We start from the raw sequence: 27,920 nt of genomic DNA, 5'->3' as shown, positions 1-27,920 counted from the left end.
TCAGATAATATGTATTCATTAGAGCACTCTGATTAGATTGCTTCTTGTCATAATGTTTTAACACTAATGTGAAATACATTGCAGTGCTGATCTTTTCATTAAGCCAATATCTTTTAAAGCTAAAGATCTACCAAATTATACAGGAAGTTCTGTTTATTGAACTTGATTTACTCCATTGAGCTTTTAACAGATCAAAGAAATTTCCTGCCTAAGAGGGAAAGTGAACTACATAACTTTTTCATGCTACCAGCGAGACTTCTAGTAACCCAACCAACAGAGTAGTTGCATTGCAGAGACGTGAATCTTAGGAGTCAGACTTGCAGAAAAGCTGCAGTCACTGGCTATAGCTTATTTTAGAAAAAGAATATATTTTCCATGACTTTGAACTGTTAGAATGCCCCTTTTACTCTGACTGTATTCCCATTTGAAGTCATGATAAAAGCAGGCTTTCAAAGCTGCTCTAAACTGAGCTCTCTTTTTGCCTATTCATTTAAAAAACAAGTAGTAGAATTTGTTTTACATAAAAATCAAAATTCACTGATTTGTTCTGTTCACATGTTGAATTGCAGTCTACCAATGAGGTGAAATAATATTTCATCCATTTTCAATAATAGATCTAACAATGGAATTCTGTCATTCTGTGATAGCTCTCACTCACATCTTGTAAGCTAGTTTTGATAGCTTTCAGACTGAACAGTATCTAACCCTATAAAGAACTCTGGTTAAATTTGTGACATCACTTGCCATAGTAATTTCAGTGCATGCCAGGTATGACTAAAACCATGTGGGATTACTTACAATTATTTTCATGTTAAACCATCTCCACCACATTTCTTTTAGATGTTTTAAAGAGGCCTAATTTTGTATTTTTTGGCTATGAATGTTATTTTCCAGTTTGCTTAGAGATACATAATTTTCCAGTTAAAGACTTGAATCCGCAAACATTTAGGCAGATGCTTAATTCTACCTAGTGATAAAATCTCACATATATTGACTAACAAGGTAAGAACATTTATAAGATTTACTCCTTATTTATCTTTCAGGAAATCTTTACACTCCTCCAAATACTTCAAGTAGCCCTTTTATTGAACAAACAATGCCTGCAAGGCTACAGAGGAAGCCCAAAATAAAAACAGAGATATCGGCACATTTCTCTAAGAAGGACAGCTTTTTCCATTTAAGTTTTAAATGGAAGAGGGAAGGAAGAAGAAAAGTCATAGCAGCCCCTGTTACACTGCCTGACAAACCCATCAACAGGGCAAAATGTGGTGTGAACATGGCCATCAACAGAGTTAACAAGAGAAATGAGCCTCTTACAGTCAGAGCAAGTAGTGGAGATCTGTAATTGGAATGGTTGTCTTTAGAAATACAAGAATACACAATTTCTGTGGCTGCAAAAAAGGGCAAAGGGTAAGAAAGGAGAGCCTTGGTTAAGAGACATAAATTCACTAAGGTTTCAAGAAATGATGGCAGGTTGTCAGTAATAACTTCCTTTGTCTTTTCACCCCAGGTCAAGAAAGCAGTAAGTGCAAAGGTTGTTTTCAAGATACAGGCCAAAAAATGGGTCCAATTTAGCATACACCTAAATTCCCCTGGGTTTTTCATATTACCTTCAAGTGTGGGAAGAAATATTTGTGAAGTGTAACTGAAAATGATCACCCCTACGGAGACCAAGAAGTCCTCAAATTCAAGGGACATTCTGAATTTTGCCCAGGACCATTGATCCATTTGTGTGAGACAGTAAGTTATCACTACAAAGATGATAACAAAATGAACCAAAGAGCAAAGCTGGCTGAGTTTGGAAACAATTTTGAGAGTTCTGATAAATATACAAGGCAACAGAGTAACAAATGCAATTACAGACCAAGTTTTCTCAGTCACAGATACATACGGGAAACTGTGAGACAGCAAGTTCCCACTAGCAACCAGATACAAAATACATGTCATGATCAGTTCCACCACCTGGGTCACATTGACAACTACGCCACCTACACTGGGAGACAGCTTTTTGCAGCAGGCATTTGCAATATCTTCATATGTGTCTCTCACTCTTATCAGTTGTCCATCTTCATTTTCTTCATACAAGCAAGCAATTAGAATTTTGCCTGTGTAACAGCATAATGCTGCAGCCAAGACAATAAAAAGTAGACCACTGTATCCACTGTGGAGGAGAGCATACGGCAATCCTAGGACAAATATTCCCTGAAGAGGAAGAAGAGAGGGAAAAGATAGCACAAAATCCCTTGGGCAAAATGTTTACTCTCAAACCCATCCTCCACTGAATATTGCTTTCACCCACCTGCATGGAGCAAGTACTGCTTCATTCTGCAAAGTAAGTAACAACCATGAGAAATGTGTTTATTTATGATAAATGAAGTTACCGGCAAAAGTAACTACTTCTATCAACACACATGTAATGATAAGCTGGGAAAATGAGAATGTGACTGAATGATAGAGTCAGCTTTCTAGTTAATATTTAACGCTGATGTGATTAGAAGCACATTTTAGAAGGTTCGTGGTTAGTTATTCAGTCAACATGCATATTAATGAAACAGGTTCAGTATCAGTAAAATTAAGCATCTGTAGCATCATCTGTACAAGTTTCACTCCAATTAAAAATAGCAGTGCAGATAGATTCAGTAATGACAATTCCCTTCAGTCTAAAAATTTTTAACAGACCTCTGGAGACAAGATGGCATTAGAGTGCATCAGACTATGCTTGTGCTTCCTCCGCAGCTTCTGGCTGCCTCACACGGCCTTTGTTCTTGCTAAGTCCTCTGATAAAGTGATTTTTCTAACTGCTGAGATTCTAGACTGTGCAAACTTATTTAGGTGTTTAAAAATACATGCAAAATATTTTTTTACTAAGCAATTTTTCAAAAGAATATACTTTTGCTTGTTTTATCCATTAAAATAAAGAAGGAATTTTACTTTCACAGAACATTATGGGCACTTTTTTGTCTTTTTTCTTTCTTCTCTGTATTAAGGGACAAATTACACTTCTCTGTGGTTTCATTTCCATCAGCACAAAACCAACAAAACCCTTGAAGAGTAGTTCTTAATAAAAACATCTAATTTAAGAAAGATGTTTTTGTGACATTTCTCTTTTTGTGTTAGCAACCTGAAATTAGGAATTCCACATGAGTCAGACTGGTCAGGCATTTTTATTCATGACAACTGAAGAAAAGTAAGGAGGAAACAAAACACAGTTATGCAGAAATCCAAGTAGTTCTGCAGAAATTTTTACTTCAATATTTCTTACTGCACCCATGATGAAATCTGAGTAAGTTTATTCATGTCTTTTATTCTGGCCTTACAAAAGGAGTTGATTTGAACCAAACATTTAGATTTAATTTCTAACCAAACCTGAGCAACCCAATCTGCTCTGGAAAACCTATGAACCCCCAACAAAAACCCCTGCCCACAGAAGGAGTGACCCATTTTCTCTCCCCTCCTGAGTGGGTAGTGCTGTTGACCTTCAGGAGCCAAAGCAGAAGAGGTGAGCTTAATGGCGTAAATTTTAATCTTAGGCTTCACCATCCACAATCATGATCACAAGGGCATGTGGGGAACCAGTTTCAGGCATGCTTCTGCCTTCTGTGTTTTCAATCAACTGCCTCAGGTTTTATCCCTATCAGACAATTTCTGTGAAGACAGTCTAGGAGTCCATCTCTGATCAAGCTCATCAAGGAGACAGGTGCCTGTCTCAGCTTTGTAGGGCTCATACCTAGCATCCCACTTCTAAGTGATTCAAGTACTCCCAAGCCTGATCCATAAGGAGGGCTCTGAAGACAGGCATTTTTTAAAGCACTAAATAATCACTGACATATAAAAAGTATTCTTCTTCTCTTCTAGCCACAAAATTGCCATTCTTTTTTTGGGCAGATTGTGGGGTGAGCATCAATCATGAAAGAAAGAAATCTTTAAATTAGAACAGTGTTTTTTCCCTAAGCCAATGAGAAAAACAGAGTACCTATTATCTGAAAGAGCAGCATAATTCACCAGGCTTCACTCTAGAAACAGGTATATTCAACTTTCAATTGAATTAGAGTGGGAAAATTAAATACATGCACTAATATATTTCAGTTAGAAAGGTCTATTCCTTTATGTGTTGAAACAGAAGTACCTCAGTTATTATTATTGAAATATTAATAAAGTCATTTACCAGATACATTTTTGGTTGTTTTCCATGACTTCATTTACAGCATTGATTTTTTTATAAGTCACAGATGCCGTTTCACTTAGGAGCTGGCACGTTCAACTACACAGCTTGTGGTACTTAGTCACCCAAATCTCTCCACTCAATGTCTCCATTCTAATACAGGTCTCATCACCCAATTACCTTGCAGTGTAATTAGCATTTCTTTTGTACAGGAACTTCACATAACTGTTCAAAATTCTACCATTTTTGCCATCAAGAAGCCTATTTTCTCAAAAAGACTAGATATCTGGCTGCATCCAGGCTGCAGGTAGCACAATTGTAACAGTAGCTTTTGATATGATGCCATTTTTAATCATAGCTTTCACTGACTGGAAAGTAAGATAGCTGCCTAAAGAAGTGATTTTGGTTTCTTTCCTATGAAAACAGTCCTTGGAGAACATTTGCATAGCAGATTGAATTTAAAAGCATTATAAATAAACCGAGTCTATGAAAAAATCAAGAAGATGAAGACACAGAGTAGTCTTCCATGTTGACATAAGAACAATGATGTTTTCTCATTCAATGCAGTTTCTACCAAGCTTATCTCATTTGTTCCACACTCAGAGTGTTATTATTTTGCTGTCTAATCTGCAACTGGCAGTTCAAACAGTATCTGTTGACCCTAAGGGTCACTGTATAATTAAGCTGCAGGTAAGTGTCAGCACAGGCCTTACCTACAATGGCTTCTCCCCTGATGAATTCAGTCTGTTAAGGACAACCAGCCCCAGCCTCAACCAAAGCAGAAGACTTTGAGAGATGTTATCACAGCCATTTGCAGCCCTCCCCACAGGTGCCTGTTTTTCCATGCTTAATTGTTAGTTTAATCAGAGCATAACATAATTCTGACCTCTAACATCTCCTTGCTGTTGTTTATACCAATAATTTAATTCAGTATCTAACACACACAACAGGCTGATAGACGTGGGAGATTTTGGGTTGATTTTTTTTTTCATTTTGTGAGTTCAGACCTTATTAAACAAACCAATTTTTGCCGACATATTTTTTTTTCTTAAAATTACATAACAGGAGTATCCCAAAGTTTAGAGTTTAGAATTTCTAAATTGAACATTTCTACAGAAACTCTAAGTTTTTCTTTTAGCTGATGTCTTTGACATATTTTTTTCCAGAGTTTGTATACCTCAGTTCTCAATTACTAATGAAAACAAGCATCGTGGACATAAGTGGTTTTGCAGCTTTTTGGATATAGAGCATGGTTAGTGGAGAGAAATGAGAGACCACTGACTATGCCAATACAGTAAGAATGTCTGTAGTAAAAGGACAGTGCTTCTTCTACCTTTCCAGGAACTTCTTTTTCCTATTTAAAATAAAAAATAGTAATAACAAAATCCTACAAAATAACCAAAAATGTTGCTAATGATCACAGGAACTCAAAGAACAAATGTAACTTTTCTAGACTTCAAAACTCATTTTGTATCTGCTGTCCTGTTCTTACCTTTCCAAAGCAATATTTTTTGTTAGGACAATTGCCTGAACATTATCAGGTTTAAATAGTTTAGCTAAAAAATATCTTTAATAAATTATTTTACTATCAATGTAATATAACAGGTACAGGCATCAGTCTGTATCCTCTGGCTTGCAGCTGTTCAGCAACTTTAGAGCATTGCTAAAAGTGACTTTTACGTGGAAAATTCCTCCTCCATAAAGAAATCCTTTCATGGATGTTGATGAAGGTGCCTTTTGTGCCCCTTTCACAAGAAATGAGAGCACAGAGAATGCAGATAGAGCATGGCAATATTTCACTGATTCCTTGCTAGTGGTAAAGGGACTCAGGTAATTCTTGCACCACTTGTCATTGCACATGTTGTTCAGCCTGACCCCAGCACTTGCATTTATTGAATCTTCTGATCCTGTGTTCTCATGCCCAAATTATGGCACAGACAGCCTTAGCTGTGAGGCATCAGTTAAAAATGAGCAGCAAAAGGAACTGTTCCCTAAATTGCCTCATAACTCAGTTTCAGCATTCTGTCTGAGAAGAGTTTCTAGTCTGAGTGGTTTTATTTCCAATGATTCTAGAGGAAAGTCAAATGTGTTAGCTCTAAATATGCTCTTTTAAGGTGATCTGTTTATGGAATAGAATATCACAGGGGAAAAGCACTCACACATCTGGGGACAGAGGAGATGGAATTTTTGAAACAATCCTCTATAGTGGAGCATCTTGAGTGGTTGTATTATTCACCATCACTCCATTCACCCTGGGTGGGAAAGAAGCCCAAACTTGCCCAAGAGGCTGCATCTTCCCTTGTGTCCCAAGACAAGCTTGCAAGACTTGGGTATTTTCACCCTAGACTGAGGACAGAAGTGCACTGTTCTTTGTCAATCACTGTGTCTGGGTGGAGGTCCTTGTCAAACACCCAGAGCAGACTTAGCTGTAGGCAGCTGGGCCGATGCAGGAGAAAGGACTGAGGGCTCAGCTGGTGACCAGACTTTGAAGAAATAGCAAGGAGAAGAGAAAAAAGGGCATGAAAGAAAAGGACAGAATCAGCTAGCAGCTCGTTGCCTTGTCAGAATACCCTCAAGCAGAAGCATCCAGGCATGACAGGTGTCACCAGGAATCACCAACCCACTTACAATTGGTTTTGCAAAAAAACAAGGAAAACAGGAATTCCAAATTACAACTGCACATGAAAACACTGTGCTGATGGTTTGACTACAATGTTTGAACTACACGTGTGTTTTCCACACCAGCAAGGCTGGCTGTTCATTTAAAAACACCTGACATCTGGACCAGTGCTGAATGCAAAAAATGGGATTTCTGCTATTATTATAGCAGTATGATATGATATGATATGATATGATATGATATGATATGATATGATATGATATGATATTATATGATATGATATGATATTATATGATATGATATGATATGATATGATGTTGTGCTTCTTTACCTCAGGGCAAGCACCTCTCCAAGGAATAAAATGTGTTTTAAAAAATTGAAAAGTGAGCATGGACAGGCACCCAGAGAAAAATATCAAAATTCCTTAATATTCAGTTTTAATGCTTTTAGAGCCAAGTAAAATATTCTGTTTCATAGGTTGTTTTAACCTGAAATATGACAATTTGAAAAAACAAAACAAATTGAAAGATAATTAAAAAGTAAAGAGGATCAAATCACAGTCAGAGTTGAGGCATGCCAAAAGACAATGAAATTACATGGGGTGAAAAGCAATGCTAAAGAAAAAGAATAGAGAAAATTATTTCACTTTAAGACTTAATCACATGGAAAAATAAATTAAGAAATGAAGAAGAATTTAACTGAAAACTATTCCGTTAGGACAATTCTCTTATATGCAGAATACATGCTGATATGCCAGACTGCCAAATTAGCTCTGATTGCCTTTCTCACCATCTGTAGTTACTCCACTGGAATGGTTCATTTGAGTCTGACTATTTTCCCCAACTAGGCATTTGATTCCTTGCAGGAACATGGGTTAGACATATAAACTATACCAGAATGTGTCCTACCTGAATCTTCTTGGAAGAGCAGGAAGATAAATGCAAGATACCTGCTTCTCAGTACAATTCCACAAAATATTTAATTATGTTGTTTAACATTTGTTGCTATTTGAAATAAATAATTTTCCCAAACAGATGCAAGCCTTTGTGGCTGTCATATTTATTCAGAGAAGGAGCATTATTAGTAATAAATTTAAAATATTGCAAATTAGTAATAAATTTAAAAATATTGCAAATCCCTTACTCTCATACCATGATAAGAAAGTTAATTGCTTGTTGACCTCTGTGGTCTTCCTTTCTCAGCCATCACTGTGATCACCAGTGATTTTGTATCTTCCAAACCACTGTTGACTACATTGAATAATACTGGACCAAGTAACCCCAGGTTACCTCCTAAACACTACTAGAAACTCATTCCTTTGCCAATACATACATATTGACAGTTACTTTTTGGGAACCTGTCACTTAGGCAGTTGTTAATCCATTTAAGATGTACTCTGTGGTTGCACTAATTTTTAAATCAGCATGTTGCGTATTAATGTGTCAAAATTCCTTTTAAAAGTGTAAATATATTATTTGTCTTTCACTGCCTAAATTACAATGTCATAAAAGAATTATTTGAAGTGTGTTTAATAAGGACTGTAAGAACTCTTTCTCCAGAAACATAATGATTGACACTAATTACATTTCTAGCTTTTTATTCTCAATCAATTAAAACATGCAGTAACAATTACATTCTTTTTCTCAGCACTGTTGCCAGGTTTCACTAGTCGGAATTTCTATGGTTTTAAAAATATTGGGATGATATCCACAATCTTCTGAAAATTCCACATGTAGTAGCAAGCATTGAATAAGAAAATTACCTGGTCAGATGTGTCTTTTGTTATGTCTCCCAAGTGAAAACTTGCTGGGCATTCTGCCTTCAAAATCCTATTGTGCTACATTTTAACATCCATTTAAAATGTGGTTAATTGTCCAAGCTTGGAAAAATTAGGCACATCAATTTAAAATTCACACCTACCTTACGATAGGTAATTAGCAGAGCTGAGATGAATTTCCTTTCAGAAATGTCTATGCTGAGAACGAAGTGTGCACACACTGTAGGAACTCTGAAACTTAACTTTTCCATGTCTTATGCAAAACAGCATAATGCCTATCCTGAAAAATTACAAAATACCACACTCTTCTCCTGTGCTATGAGCATGTCCTCCTGGTTCTCTCCAGGAACTACTTATGAACAGCTGCATCTACTTTTCAGAATTAGGAAGATCTTTAGAACCTCCTTCTACTAATGTAGAAAATCAGTGTTGGAAAATTCAGTGAGAGATCAGAGAGAAGATGAAGGGGATCTTACAGTAGAAAATCTCTATGTTAATTTTCCCCATTCTTACATCCACATATTCTGGTGTCTGTGTCTCAGTGACTTGGCCAGGATCATTTGTGTGCACCAAGGGGGACAAGGGATGCCATCAGTCCAGTGCTCATTATATCCCCGGTGTTCATATTGGATAGTGATGACGAACAGATTTTTGATTTACCCTCTATACTCTTCTGGAACCAATGCAGTTTTAGATATTTTGCCTCTTTATTTTGTCTCTTCCCTCATAAGTATTAGTCAAAATTCCTGACTTTTAATAGAAGTGTTGTTTATCTTATTTGCATGTTTTATAAATGCTATGTTCTACTCGGTTCCCTCAACTCTTATCTATAGGTGAGTTTTTCTACTTCTCCTTTTAAATGAAATCACTTATATGCTGCTCCCTAGCAGTCAACACATACCTTCCCTTCTCACTTTGTTCTGCTGTTATGGCTGGTACTTTCAGAGAAGCATACACAGTCACATAGATAGACACACATTTCCATTTATACCTAATTTTTGCCATGATTAGTATCTCTGTTTCAAATTTTTACACTAAACCTAACCTCTTTTTTCCCTAATTCCTAAAAATTGCTTTCTTACTGTCCTAATTACTGGGAGATGCATTATTTCCTCTTGTTACTGTTCATAACATATAATTATTACTCTCACCTTTTATTTCTCCCTTTTGCTATACATATATTAAAAAAAAATAATTGATATATCTACTTCACTCCTGAAGTAGCAGGGATATTAACACATTAGTATACTACTTCTTAATTATAAGATGTGGCTTCTGGACATCTCATAAATTCTTGTTAAACAACTTCAAAGTTTCTTTCCCAATGAACTGTCTGTATTTATTCTTCCTAATCAATTATCTCTCATAATTTTCTCCAGGTTTGAAAAATTCACTTTTGAAGTACCAAGTAAATATATTACTGTCCTCTGTTTTCCCATAATTAATGTAATTAGATCCTCCAATTTGTTCCTCTTTATCCAATTTAATGAGGCCCAAAAGAGAATTATCTTATGCTAGGTTCAATACCTTTTGTGTTAGATAATTATCATCTATAATTCTTAGAAACTTCAATGATGTTTTACTACATACTGCATACAATGTCTACTATAGGTCTTTAAAAATGAAGTCACCAAGTTTTTTCTTTCCAGACAATAGCTCTAATACAGATAATCATCTCTGTAACACAGAGTGCCATCCTCATTTCTTTTGCCTATTCTTTTTAGGTAAACATGCTTTATGTAATTATTTTAAAATTCTGGCTGCATAGATCACCATGTATTTGTAATATCAGTTATATCTTATTTCTACTCTGCAGTAAGAATTTCCATTTCCCTGACTGACTACCCAAACCCCTGGCACTGCTCTACAGATATCAGGAAAAGAATTCATCTACTTTCCCTCTCGGTTCACCCAAGTTTATTCCCAGCTCAGTTGAGATTGAATTCAAAAATACTATGAGCTGTTCTGTGGAAAACTTCAAATATTGTCTATGGCCTGTCTGACCTTAGCAGCAGATCCATCTCCTCTAATGTCAGTTAAAAATCTTCCTTTAACTTCAGGGTTGGTTGAACTAGACATCAGAAATCTTGTTTTTCCTGATTTTTCTTATTCTTTCCCTCTGCCAGTGCCAGGATGTTTCAGCTGCAGAGAGGACAGTGACTAAGGTGTTTATTCTGTGATTAATGCCTTCAGTTGCCTTATATACTGACAGAAACTTTAGAAGTGCTTACCTGTCGATCCTTCCTGTACCATAAATAGATGATAAGGCAGATATAGGCTGCTCATGAGATCCTGTGATAAGGTAAGCAGGTAAAGAAGCTGAATGGTCTACACAGCAAAATGCATGTGTCCATTTGACAGAAGCCACTGATTTTTTTCTCATTTTAGTGAACCTATTAGTCTTAAGAATCTCTTAAAGATAAGTGGACAGAGGAAAGAAAATGTCTGGGAAAATAAGGGAGAAAAATTGCTGCTATTAAATGTGACAGCTGCTCCCATAGGCTTTGCTTGGTTTAAATATTTGTTTCAAAACTGAAGTATGCTTGATGCTTAATTCTTCATGGTTTGATGGAAAATGTTAGTTTGCATAAATCCAGAGCTCTCTGCAAGAATGAACTGAATCTCACAAAGAAAATTTCCCAAGCAAATTACCTTTTAAGAAAACATTCTTTTGCTTGGTCTCAAAGGAGAAAGAAGGCTTTCATAAAAAGAATGAGGGTTCTTACTATGTGTTATGTATCAAAGAAGAAAAAGAGATGAAAAAAGTAAGGCAGTTAAAACTAAAACAAACATTATTCTGAAAGTCAGTTGCGGTGAGAAACATAGGCTCCCTGGCTGCTTACTTATTTCTCTCATTATAGACCAGGATTTCACCTGAAGGCAGGCATGTGATCCAAACATCCAGCACAGCAACGTGCGAGTTCCACAAACCTATGGTCAAAAAGAGCTTGAGGGGAAGCAGAGGGGGGCTTTGGGAGACTACAAGCAAAGCAAAGCAGTGGGGAGTCAAATAACTATATTTGAGTGTTCACTGACATAACAAAAGGAAGAATTAAAGTGCATAGAAAGTTCAAAATCAGGCTGTGAGAAAGCATTTGGCTCATTAGGAGTTTTCTTGAATGCTGCCTGGATGGGACAAGCCACAGTTCAGCAATGCTGAAGAGGAAATGGAAGAAAACAACTCCAAACTACAAAGAACTTTACATTGGGAAAAAACCTTATTCACCTCTGAGAGTTGAAAAGGAAGCCAAGTTACATCTATTAGAAGCTGAGTTATATTTTCTGAACACTGGCATAGGATTTGTTGTCAATAAAAAGTGACTGGATCGTCCCCTGGTTGATATTATCCTGTTCTTTCCTCTGCACAGACCCAACCACCAAATTTAGGTGGATTCTTACTCAAGCTATAATGACTTCTAGAGTTCAGTATATAAAGGGGAAATTTGTCTTAGAGCACAGCCAGGGGAGAATATAGTTAATAGTCTGGATGAAGGACAGAAATAGTGGTTTAGGTCTCCAGAAATCAGCAAAATGATACAGACTATCATACTGTATTCCTCTGGAATACAAGAGAAAAAAATGCTGGTTTACCATTAGACTGTGTATACACAACAGATTTCTACTGCTTTTCCTCACTTAAGCTCACTTAAACTTTAGTGGCATCCCTGAAGGCTTCTACCTTTAGGATAAAAGAAGCAGGAACTGATTTTACTGCCTGATAATTGGTCATGCACAGATAAAGTTGAGGTTGCAAATAAATCCACATAAAGGAGGTATCTCTGTCCTACAGTAACATAATTCCTAATGTTTAACAAAGTAGAATAATTCCCCTAAATTCAAGTAGATTAGACAAACATTCCCAAACAGGCATAATTAATAACAAAGAATAAAAATAAAGGTCAGAAAAGAAATATGAGTGGGTTTTATGGCATGCTGTGAGTAATCATCACAAAAGCAAAGATAGGTAAACTCTCATTTAAATAAAAAGAAAAAAATTAATACGGTTCTGGATTGTGAAACCAGGCATATGACATATAAAATACACCTTGAAAACATCTTTTTAAGGTCTCTAGATGTAGAATACTTAAAATATCACTACGTGAAGAGTTATTTCTCGTTCTGTTGCACGGAGTGTTACAGAGGTCCTTGACCTCTACTGACCCATGAAGAAAAGGACTGGAGTTACAAAATAACTAATATTCCTTTTCTGTGTCTGTTTTGTTTTATTTTCCTCTTTTTTCCCCCTTTTTTTCCATTTATTTTCTTAGTCTGGAGTTGCGCTGGAAAAACAAAAGTTGAGGGGACAAACTGGGGACCTTGATTATTTGTGACACTTGATGTGGACCTCAGGTTTATTCTTAACTTTCACATACAAAAGCTGCCTGTATGGGATGAAATAAAAACACTCCTTTCATTATTAAAACAAAGATAGCTAAGCATTTGCTGTAAAAGTTTGTATATAAAAAAAGACTTTGGGTTTTTCCTTAACCCGAATTATTCTGATAGAGCAGAGAAAACTTCTCAGCTCTTTTGGATCTCTCCTTTGTTCATGCTTTGGTGCTGAGATCTGTAGTGATTTCATATTTGAGAAATTGATTTCAAGGCTGCATTGAGTTTCTGTTCCTTTCTCCTAAATGACGTTAACTTCTTACATTCAAATTTTTAGCAAAATCAGAATTTTTTCACAAGGTGTAATTAATGAATTTTAGGTGAAAACTCAGTGGCTATAATTGAAGTTACTAAAGTGACTACTTCCTTTACTGTCTTTGGTACCCAAGGAAATTATCATTTCTTAGCATCTATGAACTGGGCTAATCTCACCCAACTTCTGTCTTAAACAGATGTGGAATGAATGAGTGCACACAGCAGCAGAAGAGACACACGTGACAAATCTGCCTTGATTTGATGCACACCTACTAGGAACAAGATTCTTAACTTTTCCTTCCCAAACATAGCAAAAAGTTAAGTTATTCCCAGAATCACAGAATATCTGAGTTGGAAAGGATCTGGCAACTCCAGAAAGGATGGATAGAAATAAGGATCACCAGGTGACTACTTGTTCCCACAGTGTAGGGTACTTGTTTTAAGTTTGGGAATCTCCATCAGAGGTATGACAGATGTCACTCAGTCATCTCTAGAGTCAGCTGAGTTTCTTTACAAAGGCCATGAGATGGTGGAGTGCCCTGGAAAAGCAAAGGAAGAGTAAGAAGCCAGATAATTTGGTAACATGACTACACCAGGGGAAGCAGGAAGAGGGCAAAGTAGGGCTGTTAGGTAAAGTGCAGAACATTAGAACAGAAGGCTGTGAATCATGTGAGGTAGAAACAAGGGGTAGGAAAATATGATGGGCAAGAGGATGTGAGGAAAAATGACTGGATATGAAAAAAACCCCAACTCTAAGCATAAGACAGGAATAAGGAGAAAGCTAGAGGGAAAGTATGCATTATGCAGCTTTCTGATTAGGAGAAGAAACCTTCAGGGGTGGAATGGCAGCTCCTCACAATTTAGAAGATAGTAAAGAGTCTCTGAAATTCCATCCTCGGAGCAGAGGGAACCCTACAGTTTCGTAAAGGTTATTTATTTTTAGCCTGAGATGACAACAACAGAAAGTATAAAAGGAAGAGCTCTGAGAGCAGTTGGTTTTCCAGCCAAAGTGAAAGAAATCAGCAGGAAAGTAAAGGCAATAGGGGCAGGAGTGCAGAACTCATTTCAAACTCCAGATTCCAATTAAATCTTAGAAGGAGATTTTCAAGTCCCTCAAGAGAAGGTGGCTGAGGAGATGTCATTTGGAGTTGCAGAAATCATGCAGACAATGAGACAAGAGCAGGGGTTCAAAATGTAGTGAGATAGAATAAACTTCAGTGACAGCTTCTAGAGTGACAGTAAAATGAGAGCAATAACACGCTTTGTAACAGAAAAAAACCCAAAACTTCTTTTAAACAAAATAAACAAATTCCTTATAAAAATAAGGTATATTGAGTCTATATTGCATATAATTCTTATTCTCAATCCATATTTTTTTCAAACTTCAGTAGAACTATTCACAATTTCTGAAATATCCAGACTCAGTCTGAAATAATTAAAGTAGAACAGTTTTGAAACTGAAAAGAAAAAAGTTCTCTACTTATGAGGGAAGAACTAGACTGAATCAAATATGATTCTGGAGGTGAAAACAGCAACAAAACCATAATGAATAGAAATATCTATGTAGAGCAAAGAAAAAGGCCTGAAATGGCCATTGTTACTCATAACATAAAACAATAAAAATGTTTATTGTAGAGACTACAAAACATTAATTACTGGTGCTGTTATTTGTGTTAATTCAAGAAATGGACTGAAATTGAAATGGATAGCAGACTGTGTGTATGAACTGAAGTGAATGTTTCCTGACTTTGACTCATATGTTTACATTTTTGAGAAGTAAATATTAAATTTCTTTTTTTTGTTAGCTATTTAGTAACAGAGCATTGTACATATGGCAAAACTAGTGCCACTGGCCAAGAATACAGAGCAACATTGCCTTCCAAGAAACATGGTGTATGTAGGGAGAAGAGGAAGAAGACATACAAATAGAAGACAATTTCTTTTATTAAGCTTTGGGGGTAAAATGTTTTATACAGCTCACTGTGCTAAAACTAGATTACAATATATCATATTCAATACTGTGTTTAGGGTTTTTTATTTTCTCAAATAGCTCCATTTGCTCATTCGGACAGAGCTTGTACCATTTCAATGAATCTACTGCTGTCAGGAATTATATACACTGAAGTAAACTGTAGATTAACCTTCTATGGATTGTGTAGAAGAAGCTTTGCCATGTGGAAAGTCTGCTAGAGAAACATCACTATTTCTGATTCTACCAGCACATTATAATAATTCAGATGTCCTTTACTTTCAGCGTTAAATTCTCATATGCGCTTACAAGTGCTGAGCTTGTCAACTTTTATTTCTTGATCAACCCTAGGGCTCACTCTTTTTATTTAATAAAATATAAGTTCCTTTCTGCAAATTTGCTAATGGAAGTGAAGGAAGTTTAGAAAAAACAGGAAAAGAATATCATACGACAAAATATTCTACTTTCTGCTGCCTGTCACTCTGCTCTTGCTGTCTTGGGAGGAATGTTATCCTGGGAGAAGTTATATCACTCAATGTGGTTTATTAAAACAAATTTGCTGAGGTCGCATACATCAGAAGTTTAAGAATAGGGGCAGAAAGAACATTTTTAAGAAGAATGTTTTCCAGTAGTGATAGCAGGTCAATAGCATATGCTATAGAGAGGAACAAGTATACAAATTATCTCAGCCACAGAAAGCTGGTGAATAATTATAATAGGTAATTTAGGCTTTGTTTTGGAAGTTAACTGTCAAATGCAACATCACAACAATGAACAAATATAACAGATACAGAAATTCAAAGTTGCCTAATAACAATGTATTTAAATACCATGTGACCTGCCATGAATTTAAAAAAAGAGAAGGAAAAAATACACCATCTATTTTAATTCAACTTGTTTAAAATGCTTGCAGGGATTGAAGACACCAAAGAGTATGGTAGATCAATTTGATTTCAGTATAGTGGCAAAGTACAACAGCTATTCCCTTCACCTGAGGGAGCCAGAGATCCTTGTTCTGCAACAAGTTGTGTACATTGGGCTCTTCCATGGAATAAAGGGATCCTTGCTTTTAGGCAGCTGACAGTTACTCGATCCTTTGTTTTTGGTAACATTTATTATTTCAAAGAATATAATTTTCATAATGCCACTATCCATTTGTCTTTGAGATCATATTTCTGTCATTTTCTTTCCTGGCCATCTGGATTTTTAAGATGGAATGCCCATTTTAATGGCTGAATATTCTAAAGGTACTCTTATCACATTCTTTTGCTGATTTATCTCATGCTCAGCCCTTACAATGAGCCTCAATAGCTAGAGAATCAATTTCTTATAGAGAAAAGAGAGGAAACTGAATCAAATGTCAAGCTGATTTATCACAGGCTACATTTAAACAATCATTATTTTGTTAAGAGTTTCTGTAAAATAGGAAACATTTTGAGACTCACTTTTAAAATTGCTTTCATTATTGGAGCACCTGGAAGTCCTTGAATGTAATCCCATAGTATAAAGCAATGGGCAAACAAAGCACAAAAAGATGGTGCCTCCTCCAAAGTATTTAAAATACAGAGGTAAGATAACAAGAAACAAATTGTCCTAAGGTGACTTCATGATGCTTGTATCCCAAACATCTGTTCTGGTTTTGCTGGATATTAAGTTATGCACCTTTAAGACTGGTTCTGAGAGCAAAGGGGGGACAAGAAGTGTGCTGTCTGTTTGCAGAAGCTGCACGTGCGCTCCCCTGTTGGGGTGTGTTTGCGTTTGTACCTTGTTTTGCACCCAGTTTTGTGATGTTTTACTGTTCTAAAGTCAAGCTTTATAAATTTTAAGTTTTATTCCCATTGATTTGTATTATGTCAAGATGGCGACCTGAGCAAGGGGATTTCCAGTGCCCCCTCCTCACCCCAATGTCAGTTATATGTCCATCATGCCGGGCCCTCCTTATTGTATGTTAATCCACTTGTCATTCTTCGTGTCCCCTCCTCAGTTGTCCTGGCGACCCCCTTGTCCATCACCCCCAACCCACTCCCCAGATCTAGAAAGTTCCCCGGGGTTTGGGAGGTGATTGGGCTAGGGGGAAAAGCCACACCTGTGTTATTTTCTGATTTGTTCTTTGTGTCTATGTATTGTCGTGTGATTGGTCATGTTCTGTTACCCCTCCCCCTGGGGTCGGTCATAAAAGGCCAGACCAGGGGAAGGTTCTTGGGTCAGTTCTTTGTGACTCCCCACCCTTCCGTTCTTCCCTCGTCCTCAATAAACCCGTCCTGCTTCACGGAGAACTGGCTGGCTCACGCCTCTTTCCTTGCTCCACTGCTTCAGCGATTGCCGCCCCGGAGGTTCAGGTCCACCTTCTCTGGGTCGCCTCCTGTCGCTAAACCGCGCAGGGGACCCAGGTGGCTGGGAGCCAGGTCCTGCTCTTCGCAGCTCACCTGTTCTTAGCCAGGACAGACTGTGGCCGCTCACTTTCTCTTCTTGAGTCTGTGCTCTGTGGAGCTGCCGGCCTTCTGTCACGAGCGACCGCACTCCCCCATCCTTCCCATCCTTCTCCTGGACTGTGCTGTCTGCAGCATGGACATTGGGAGAGAGCTCTCCTTTGCTTCTTAGTTAGTTTTTGGGGGTTTTTTTAGCTAGCTGAAGCAGAGAAGTTCCCCTGACTGTGGCTTATCTTTTTCTTGGAGCTGTTCAGACCTGCTTTGGACCAAAAAATCCCAGAAAAGCACTGGGAGCTCACACCTGTGGCCCACCAGGGCCCAGGACATGGCATTGTCCAGCACAGGAGGGATGGATAAGAGACGGAGTGAGCCGAGCTACAGCCCACAACAAGGACTTTGTGAATTTGCCATCCCTTCAGAACAGTGAGAGATTTTGTTGTTTAATATTATTAATTTTTAATGCTTGTGAATGTAGGGGCATAGAATATAAGTAAATAAAGGTGGGATAGAAAGCAATCTTAGCCCCTAAAGAGTTGCAGCTGGGCCAATTATTTAAGATTAGGAGCAGGCCTGGTGTTAACAGGCCACAGCTGTAGCCAATAAGAAGAAGAGTGCTATAAAAGAGTGGATTGGTTGGTTGAGGGGATCTGGAGTGGGTTGGCTGCTGTCAGGACAAGGAAGAGTCAGTGCCTAGAGGAGCTGCCTATGAGAACCATTGAGAAGGTTTGAAACTCTTGTAATAAGGAGATGATAATATAGAACCTTTGCAATATAATAATATCATATGAATACTTTGCTTGTTAATTAAACAGGTTTTTTCCACTTGTCTCCAAGGAAATATTTTCCCAAAGCAGCTGGGGGAGGGATTGCTTGAATCTGCTTTCTAGAGGGATCCCTTAGGAAGTTTCCTCCCAAATCTGCCCTGAACTAGGATGCAAATACAGGCAGAGAGGGGAATCAAGGAAATCTTGAGTCAATACCAGATACTATGAGTCGTGAGAGCAAATGGAGGTTTCAATGTAGCTTGTAACTGTGCAATTTTCATCAAAAGGACATTTCTAAGAGTATCAGAGGAATATTTTTGTGTAAGTTTAAAGGAATGCTTGTTTAAGTATTTACCAAATTGAAAATGGTAATTGTAACTGGAAGAAGAGAGATCAAAGTCAATAGCTGCAGGAAGAATAATGGTAGATTATTATAGAAAAGATGAGCAACTTACACTTGATTTGATAGTTGAGGAGTTTGTTGCAAGAGCTGGTGGTCTTATGAGTTATGGAATTGCATCAGCTTTCCAGGTGGGTATACATGGAGTGAGCTTGAAAAGGTTAGGGAAAAGTGTGTTACTGTGGCCCAGATGGGGAATTATAAATGCTCAGAACAGTTTTAGCCTTGTAGATTGGTAAATCAGACTACATACTAGTGTGGTTTTACAGTAAAAATAAGCAGGACGTGGATCTAGTCTTAGTGTGAGGATGTAGAAAGAGGCCTGAAAGATGATGCCAGATGATAGGCCTGCATGGTAGCAAGGACAAGGACTTAGGCAGTGATGCCCATCTCCAGGGTGCTTTGAAGGTTCCCTAATGATGAAATGAAAACAAAGAGGCCTGGGAGCAGGAGGCACAATGTTCAGGTTTCTGAGGTACTTATATGTACCATTTATTTCATATGTGTTATGGGACAAATGGAAATGAACAAACCCTTTTTGCAAATATATGTAAATGAGCAGGTAAATCATACTCTGTCACTTGACAGACTGTCTCTTAAGCTCTAGCAACATCTCTGATGTTTGAATAATGGCAGGATTTAAAGCTCCTAAATGGAGAAGTACTTAAGCTGTGTGAGATATAAAATAGTTCAAATACGGGCAGACTCCTCCAGTGCATCCACCCAAGGATTTCTGCCAGTGTTGGAGGCAGTACTGTGCCTTGCAGGTACTGGAGTAAGGTGTTGGACCCAAGGATGGGTCCTTAGGGCTCCCTTTCATCTCAGGATCTTCTGTTATTCTAAGGCTCTATGTCCACACTAGGGACATCTGTTGGCTAGCTGAATTTGGCAGTTTGCTACAACAACTTGCAAATTCCAATTAATGCAAAAGTTCACGTTATTACTTGTTGGAAAGTACCACTATAAGGAAAAGAGTTGAGCTGGTCTCTCTCAGTTTACTTGCCACACTACTGTATGCTTACTTGCTAGTTCTTTTGTCCTTTTATATGCTGCTTCATGTAGGAGGATTTACATCTATAAAATAGCTGTTCTAAAAGATTAGTAGTAGAAGATTTTCCAGATGAAACAGTTTTTAAATTTATGTGACAACGGAACAGTCAACAAGTCTTCACTTACAAGAAATAGCCACTTGCAAACTCTCCAGCACTTTCTTTACCAGACTGTGACAAACTGAACATCAACCCCAGGATAAGTATGCTATGCATTGAAGTGACTTAATTGCTCTTAGGAGTCAACTGAAGATAATAGGATAGCTTTGAAATTTAGATGCTGAAATACAGAGATTTCAAAACTACAAAGCAAGAAGAGTTTCTGCTAAAGTTGTTGGAAATTATAGATAATTGGCATTGCTAAAATCAAGTGCCAAATATATACTTCCTTGAAATGTAAGGTTATAATTTGAGGTTCTGAACAGAATTATACATATTTCTTTAAGCTCAGCAGTGCTCTGGCTACTGTTATCAAAATAATGAAACATTAGACAGGTATGTCTGTAAAACTCAGGTAAAAATCTGTTAAAGATATAAGGTTATAAATAAATATTTTAAAATATATGTATCTCGCACTCAGTGGAATCAAGGTATTCAGATTTAAGACTGAGGTTGCATATAAATTCCACTGGTTGTTTGAGTATTTGGAATGCTTCCCTCTCATCTCATACGAGATAAAAATCGCATATGCTAATTAGCTTAAAAGAGATCAATATAATAAACTATATAGTAAAGTATATCAGTCATAGCCAAAATTCTTAGACTATTAGAATCATTTATGAAGGAGACACAGAGACACCTCCTGTAACTCTCTTGTGACTCATCTGTTAAGAAATGCAATTTTGAATACATGGTGAGGATAAGCATGATCGAAGTACTGCTTTAACTTCTAAAGATATTTTAATATGCCATTTTAACACCTAGAAGGCTTAAAGAATTGCAGTACTTTGTTCTGTTGCTTGTGTAATCAATGCATTTTTTTCTGGACTTCAAGAGATAGTATGGTGCTTTCTGAACCAGTAGTCCACATGTTGGGACTATCTGTATGTCCAAGGAATAATTTTGTGGACTATTTATGTTATATCCCAGTTTCTACTTGATGGAAAATCTGATATGGAGTGGCTTAGGAATACTGATCTGACACTCCTGAAGTTTCCATAATAGCTACAGTACACTATGCTGATGTAAATCCACTCAACAGTCCCTCCCTCACACCTGGATTTGCCCAAATAATGTGATGAGATAAAAGTCAAAACCTACAAAACAGCAATTTGTATCCCATGACAATTATCCAAATATTTATTCCTGGAACAATTTTTGACAAGCCACCTCTCTATGTTTAGGAGTTCTGTCTTCATAACATTTTTTAGTTTTTGCAGCTGACCAAGGAAAAAGCAGACTGATGAAGTGCACTGTCTAATGTGATTTATGGGAATGGCAGTTAGGTAACTCAAAACCAGTCTGCTGCACTGTGCTTGCATGCCAAATAAAGAGATTTCTCTGAATTAGATGTTATTTCTTTGTTGCAGGATAAGACATTTTTGATAAAGAGCTTTTGTGATGTGAAATAGGGTTGGGAATAGAGAAGATATATCTCCTGAATGCAGCCTTCTCTGTACTATATGAATATGTGCACAAAGAAGTCTACCACAGGGTCTGAGCTGAAATAAAACATTATAGAAAGTAGTGATGTATGTCTGGAATATTTTTTTCCCCTCAAGAAAAAATCAGATGGGAAAACCAGAGCACAAACATTAGTTAAAGAGTCTTCTCCCCTAAAATATATGTTTTTATCAATTGCGTTGAATAATGGTGACATTGTATCACAGAAAAAGCAGATCTGAACTTAGATGGATCTCACCAGGATTTTTTGGGGTCTGCAGTTCTGGCTATGAGGGTTTGTGGTTGCAAGCCTTGGAAAAATAAATTTGCCAGTACTGCCAGTGCATTTCAGCTAAAATCATACTATTTGGAATTTTTATGTGCACCACAATAGTCCTAGTATCTTGGAATTTCACTTTGTGCTGTCATTTTTTGACATTTCATTTGGAAACTCGATTTACTTTCTGGTCCTGGTTTAGATATCAGCATTGGCCATCGCCCTTCAATTCTCAGTACCACATCTTGATAGGAAATGCAGAAGTTAGTTTTTCTCAGATGTCTATAATTTAGTTCAGAGTACAACTTTAGCTTCAATGCATGTAACTTCAGCTTCAATATATAATGTATAATTCAAGGAAGTTACTGCCTTGTACTCAAGAAAAGAATGACCCTTGTTCTTATGTCTGGAAGATAAATACTTAAGACCAAGTGCTGCAGTTAAAATCCAAGTGGCCATTTATCCAAACATGACTAAATAATTTAAGGTTCAGGATGAGAAGATTTATACAATTATACATCTAATGATCTGCTTTCTAAGCACACGAGTACTATATTTAGGAAATGTTAAATTTTTTGTCAATAAAGCTTAATGTGAGGGGTGTTTAGACACCCTTCAGATGTTTGCCTTTATATCTTCAGAGTCATGTCTATTAATTCTGTTCTTCAGCATCAATGTGTTTTCCAGCTAAGTATTTAGGAGCTGCAGTTATCTAAGTTAAAATGAACTAAATTGGAACCCAGTACAGAAATATGGTTATAAAGGCATGCAGTGAAAGATATATGGATATTCAGGTTTTAAAATTATGATTATTGAAGTCTTGAGTCCTTTCTAAACTAATGTGTAATATACAGAGTATAAATATAATAAGAAGGGTTATGATTACTGCTGCAATAATTGGTAATTTCTTATTGACACATTGAAAAATAATGATTAATAATGTTAATTTAAGTATTGTTATTCCTAGAAGCACTTACAGTAGTCAAGCACTCTATCATGTTTCTCTGATCACGGAATAAGAAAATTTCACCTGCTGCAGGTATTTCTAATCTTTGTACAACCTAATTTTTTGCAAAAGGAAGAGTATGAATGTGGCAACATTAGGTATCAGATGCATCGAATCAAGGAGAATGTTCAGCACAATTTCACAGTATCATTTTAGCTGGAAAAGACTCTAAGATCAAATTCAGCCTTTGACCAATGACCACCTTTTCACCAAGACTGTGACACTAAGTGCCATGTCCAGTTGTTTCTTGAACACCTTCAGGGATGGTGACTCCATCACCTCACTGGGCAGTCTGTTCTAATGCTTATCAATTCTTTCAGTGAAGAAAGAACTCCTAATGTTCAACCTGAACCTCCCCTGGCACAGCTTGAGGTTTTGTATTCTCATTCTGTCACTGCTTGCCTGGGTAGCCCCATGTAGCTACAACTGACTTTCAGGTAGGTGTAGAAAGTCACAAGGTCCCCCCTGAGCCTCCTGTCCTCCAGGTAAAATACCCCCAGCTCCCTCAGCTGCTTCACACAGGACTTGTGCTCCAGACCCTTCCCCGGCTCTGTTGTTCTTCTCTGGACACACTCCAGCACCTCAATCTCTGTCTTGTAGTGAGGGCCCCAAAACTGAACACAGGATTTGAGGTGTGGCTTCCCCATGCTGAGTACAGAGGGACAATCACTGGCCTGGTCCTGCTGGCCACACTATTGCTTATACAGCCCAGAAGGCCATTGGCCTTCTTGGCCGCCTGAGCTCAGCTGGCTTGTGTTCAGCTGCTGTTGATCAGCCCCCTTGGTCCTTTTCTCCTGGACTGCATTCCAGCAAGATTTGATACATTATGTTTTACCAAACACTCAGAGAAAAACTGTGTAATTGTATTATGATATAGTATTTTAAAGACTGTTCAGACATCATAGTACAGAAAGTCACTTGAAGCTTTCTGGTAAAGTGGTTGACTTTTTTCAATGTTAGGTCCTTCCAAGACCTAAGTGGAGATTGACTCACAATGGTATAAACTACAGCTATAAATTACACAGTATAAATTATAGGTGAGATTAACATTATTTCACTTCTTTCCATTATTTCACTTCTTCTTCTGTTTTTTTTTTCTCCATTCTCTTGTGCCCCTTCACAACACAGCATAATGAATGCCTTTTAGTTTGCAAAAATCTTACTACATGTCACTGGCAAATAAATAGTCTTTATTGTCCTTTGGTTCGGCTGTGAAATACTGTACCATTAGAATTTAACTACCTTCTTCTTTGTGACTATTGCTTTGCTTATCTATCCAGCACCACGGTACAAGTCATTGCAAATAATTTTGGCCTTTTACTGCTACATACAAACAAATGCAACTTGCATCACTCAGCGAGATGATCCTGTACATTTTCTCATTTGAATTAACTCAGCTTTATGGTCTCTGTCCTCATGCAGATTAACCAAACACAGGTTTTGATTTGCCTGTGCAGTGCTGGAATACGAAACATGTTTCCCTGGAAACTTAAATGTCTGAAGCAATCATTTACACATACAGTATCAGCACCAAAAGTGCATATTTTTTCAGTTCAAGTTAAGAACAAAATAAAAATATCTTCTTTGTTTGTTTGAAAAGACATATTTAAAACACTGTGAGGAACACCTTATATTTCGTTTCAGAGGTCAAATATTTAATTGTTCCCATAATAAACCTGGATTGCAAAATATTTTCTTTTTTAGACTAATTGTATTCACTGGAATAACTGTTCAGAACGTTTCAAAATTCTGCTGAAATATTTACCTCTAATTGCCATGCAAAACACTTCTGCCCTTTCCTCTGGGTAGGGCAAAACAACTGTCATTTTATCAAAGATTGTCTTCACCAGTCAAGAACGTTTGGATTGTTTTAATCATTCTGTTCACAACTCTGACTTTCTTTTCAAAGCTATTCATAGAAATTTCTTTAAACTGTTGTTTTCTACTGACAGAGGCCCATTCAATATTCCCCTCTCTCTCCTCTCCTGCCTTTCCCCTTCCCTTTCTCTGCTTTGTTTCAAAACCAAATTACTTGCTCCCAATCCCAGGTTTTGGGAAATAGGAATGATACAAATATGTGTACATAGATTCACATACATGGTTGCACCTGCACACAGTTTAATAATGTGTCATTAGGGCACATTGGTTATATTATTAATGAAACTGCAGTTTCCAGGCTTTGCAACCTTCCTCCTTAGGAGGAAACATCAACACAGCTGTAGCCAACTGCTTTTTAATGCTAATTTCTAAAATATTTTACCAAATGAGAGCCATAGTAGGCAACACTAAATGTACTGAGAGTTTTGAGTAGGACCATAGTTACTGATCTGTTTGGATAATTTAGCTTGAATTTGTCATGATTTTAAATAGGCAACTGCATATTTGGTCGTGCTTTAAAATGTGTTATTAGTCTATTTTTTAAGTGAAACCTATATTATGAATTGATAACAATAATTTTCTACACAACAATATTTAGGATTTTTGGCACTTTCATGTGTTTACAGAGGCATTATTATTTTTTGTTTTTCAGAAAGGGAAACGATGGTTAGAGAATATGATTTGCCAAAAGGTCATACAGAAAATATTGACAAAACTGACTTCCAGAATGAAATCTTGGCTTTGGTGAAATCAAATGCAAAACTCACAGAGACAATGGGCTCTCATCCCAGACTCTTGTCCTGACTAGATGCTGCTGAGGGAGTTTGAAGATTAAATGAGTTACTAGAATGCAGTTGGGGTATTTTAGTACTTTCACACTTTTATTCGCAGCTGAACACTTTCGGAGTATGATATGCTACAGTGCCCTGTTATTGCACTGGCTCTCATGTGGTGGTGCTCATGTTTGAAAATACACCAAGATTAGAAATATGTCCTTTTTCTCCTCCTTTGCAGAGCTAAGGGATGAACTGGATATGTAAACAAATACTCATCGACATAGTCAGACTTGTGTGACACTGGAAGGATTATTTTTCTATAATTGAAGTGGCATAAAAAAGTGTTCAAGCAACAGATACTGGGACTTAGATGTGTTAGTGGATGCTGCTTTCTTACTATGTCAGACAGAAAGTTAGTGGTAATGATAGAATTATGTAAGGAAATGAATCATGAAAAGTAAGAAAAAGATTCTGAAACATTTAATGCTAAATTTAAGGATTTGGAAAGATAGATAGTCAAATTCCACACAGAATGCTGGGACCAAATGCTTTACGTGTATTCAACCTATTTTCTTTAACACTGACAAGTATTATTACACTTCTTGTGCTTCGTGCTTCAATTTATTTCTAGTTTAACTTACATGTCAGTAAATTTATATCTGACGTCAGTCTGGCTCTTACCATTCTCTTTTTATTAGATGTTTACTTCACATTTCTATCAAACATCTCTGTCACTGAATTCAAATATGCTTATTAATGATAATGTTGGCACTGCCAAAACAGGTGCAATCACCACCCTTTCAATTTTACCTAATTTAAACCCTTTTTAAACTTCAGATATCATATGTATAATTTTTCCCTTTGGAACTCTGTTTTATCAGAGTGCTAATCTTATGCAGAAAGATTCAAATATGTGAGTAATAAATTCACAGAAACCTTTTAGAATACACAAAATGATGGTACAGCAAAGTGAAATACAGCAGGCTAAGAGATGACCAGGTTTTTCAAATGATGAGTGAAATAAGTGTGGAAATAAAAGGTTACCTGAATGGCATTTGTTACATTCCAGCCTGCTTCCCAGCTGGTGATCAGTTTGGCCTGGGCATGTGGCAAGGGAGCTGGAGACTTGTATTCTGGATCCTGGTGGCAAATATCAAGCTCAAATTTCAGGGGTCCATCTGGTCCCTCTCTGTTCTCACTGTGAGCTCTGTTCAGTTCATCGCTTTTAGCAAAATTCACGTGCTCTTCATCAGTGTCTAGGCAGCTGTCCCATCTCATCAGTCCCAAAAAGAGAGATGGTGTTTCTCTAAAGCATTTGAAAAGAGATGAAAAAGTCTGCTTCAGGTGAGCCATCCTCAATACCAAGTATAAAAGTAAATTTTTTCATTACTTGTCTTTATTTCTTTCAGCAGTTGTATGTTGTCAATCCTTTTGGTAGGTTAGCCTTGATAATGTAGCTGTGATTAATGGGGTTGGTTGTCTTTAGTTCATTTATTTGTGGCTGTTTCAAATAGCAGCTAAAGAAATATCTCCAGAGTCTTCAACGTATTGCCCAGAGTAGCATGCAGCAAGATTTAGTAGTCTGCAACCTTCAATTTACAATTCAAATTGTTTTTCCTTTTACCTATGGCATCTATGTAGATCAGTCATTCATGAAGCATCCACAGGTGGCTGCAAGAATCTTTTCCTGGAAATTATGCATGTTTCTAATACAAATAAATAGTTCTGCCAAAAGGAAAAAAAAATGCTTCATTAAAAACTAGAGTTGATGGACTGACTGCTAAGAATATGCATGTAAACAAGTTTGCTTTTCCAGATGTGAGACTTTTCTGCTGCGTTTTAGTGTCTACAGAGGTCAGTAGAACTTTAAAAATGTTCTTAATAGAGCTTAAGTAGCATGAAAAAAAAATAGCTTGTTTGTAATTCTATTTAGTTGTTACCAACAACATTTAGGGGAAAGACCTAGAGGTATGATGATACACTTACTTTATGGATATGACTGATATATTATGATTACTCACACTGTAAAATCCTAAAAATAATATTTACAAAAATTTTCCTTCTTGGCATGGCCCATGGAATTTGTGAAGATAGGCAAATAGAGAGAGAACTGGGTTACAGTGCTGTAGGTTTATTTGTACCCACTTTCTTTAGTTATTTGCTATACCTGCCCTATGTTCTCCTTCTCTCTTTCTTTCTAGAGACTACTGGGTTTTAACAGCTAAGCTTTTCTACATTAACAGCTGAATAACTGCTACAACACTGCTGATCATGCTGAAAAAAGTGTTCACTTATAAAAGGTTGGCATGGGGACTTTGGAGCATGTAGGGTCAGTCCTTGCTTGCCCTTGTCAGCCAGTGACAGTCCTTGTGTGCCCTAGCATGTCTTTCCCGTTAGAAGAAATTTCAGGAATTCTCAGAACAATTTTAGAAGTTTATATTTCTGAACAAGAATTCTAAACCGATGACTTTTCTGCCTTATTGTATGTATTTATGAACTACAGTCTCATTAGAAGCTCTCAGAACTTGACCATTTCCAAAATGAATCATGAATGCCTCGTTGTCCCT

The 27,920-nt window shown here is 37.1% G+C and overlaps 1 protein-coding gene across 1 annotated transcript; it reads right to left on the bottom strand.

Moving 5' to 3' along the window:
- Positions 1 to 1,050: 1,050 nt before the first annotated feature.
- On the bottom strand, positions 1,051 to 26,706 carry LOC115901784 (vesicular inhibitory amino acid transporter-like). Its single transcript, XM_030944748.1, has 2 exons — positions 26,398 to 26,706; positions 1,051 to 2,202 (listed from the first exon to the last, which is right to left on the bottom strand). The coding sequence occupies exons 1-2, from the start codon at positions 26,704 to 26,706 to the stop codon at positions 1,051 to 1,053; spliced, it is 1,461 nt and encodes a 486-aa protein (XP_030800608.1).
- Positions 26,707 to 27,920: the final 1,214 nt, after the last annotated feature.

This window comes from Camarhynchus parvulus, chromosome 3 (assembly GCF_901933205.1).
Source record: "Camarhynchus parvulus chromosome 3, STF_HiC, whole genome shotgun sequence".
Taxonomy (NCBI): Eukaryota; Metazoa; Chordata; class Aves; order Passeriformes; family Thraupidae; genus Camarhynchus; species Camarhynchus parvulus.
This window is presented reverse-complemented; position numbering and strand designations above follow the sequence as displayed.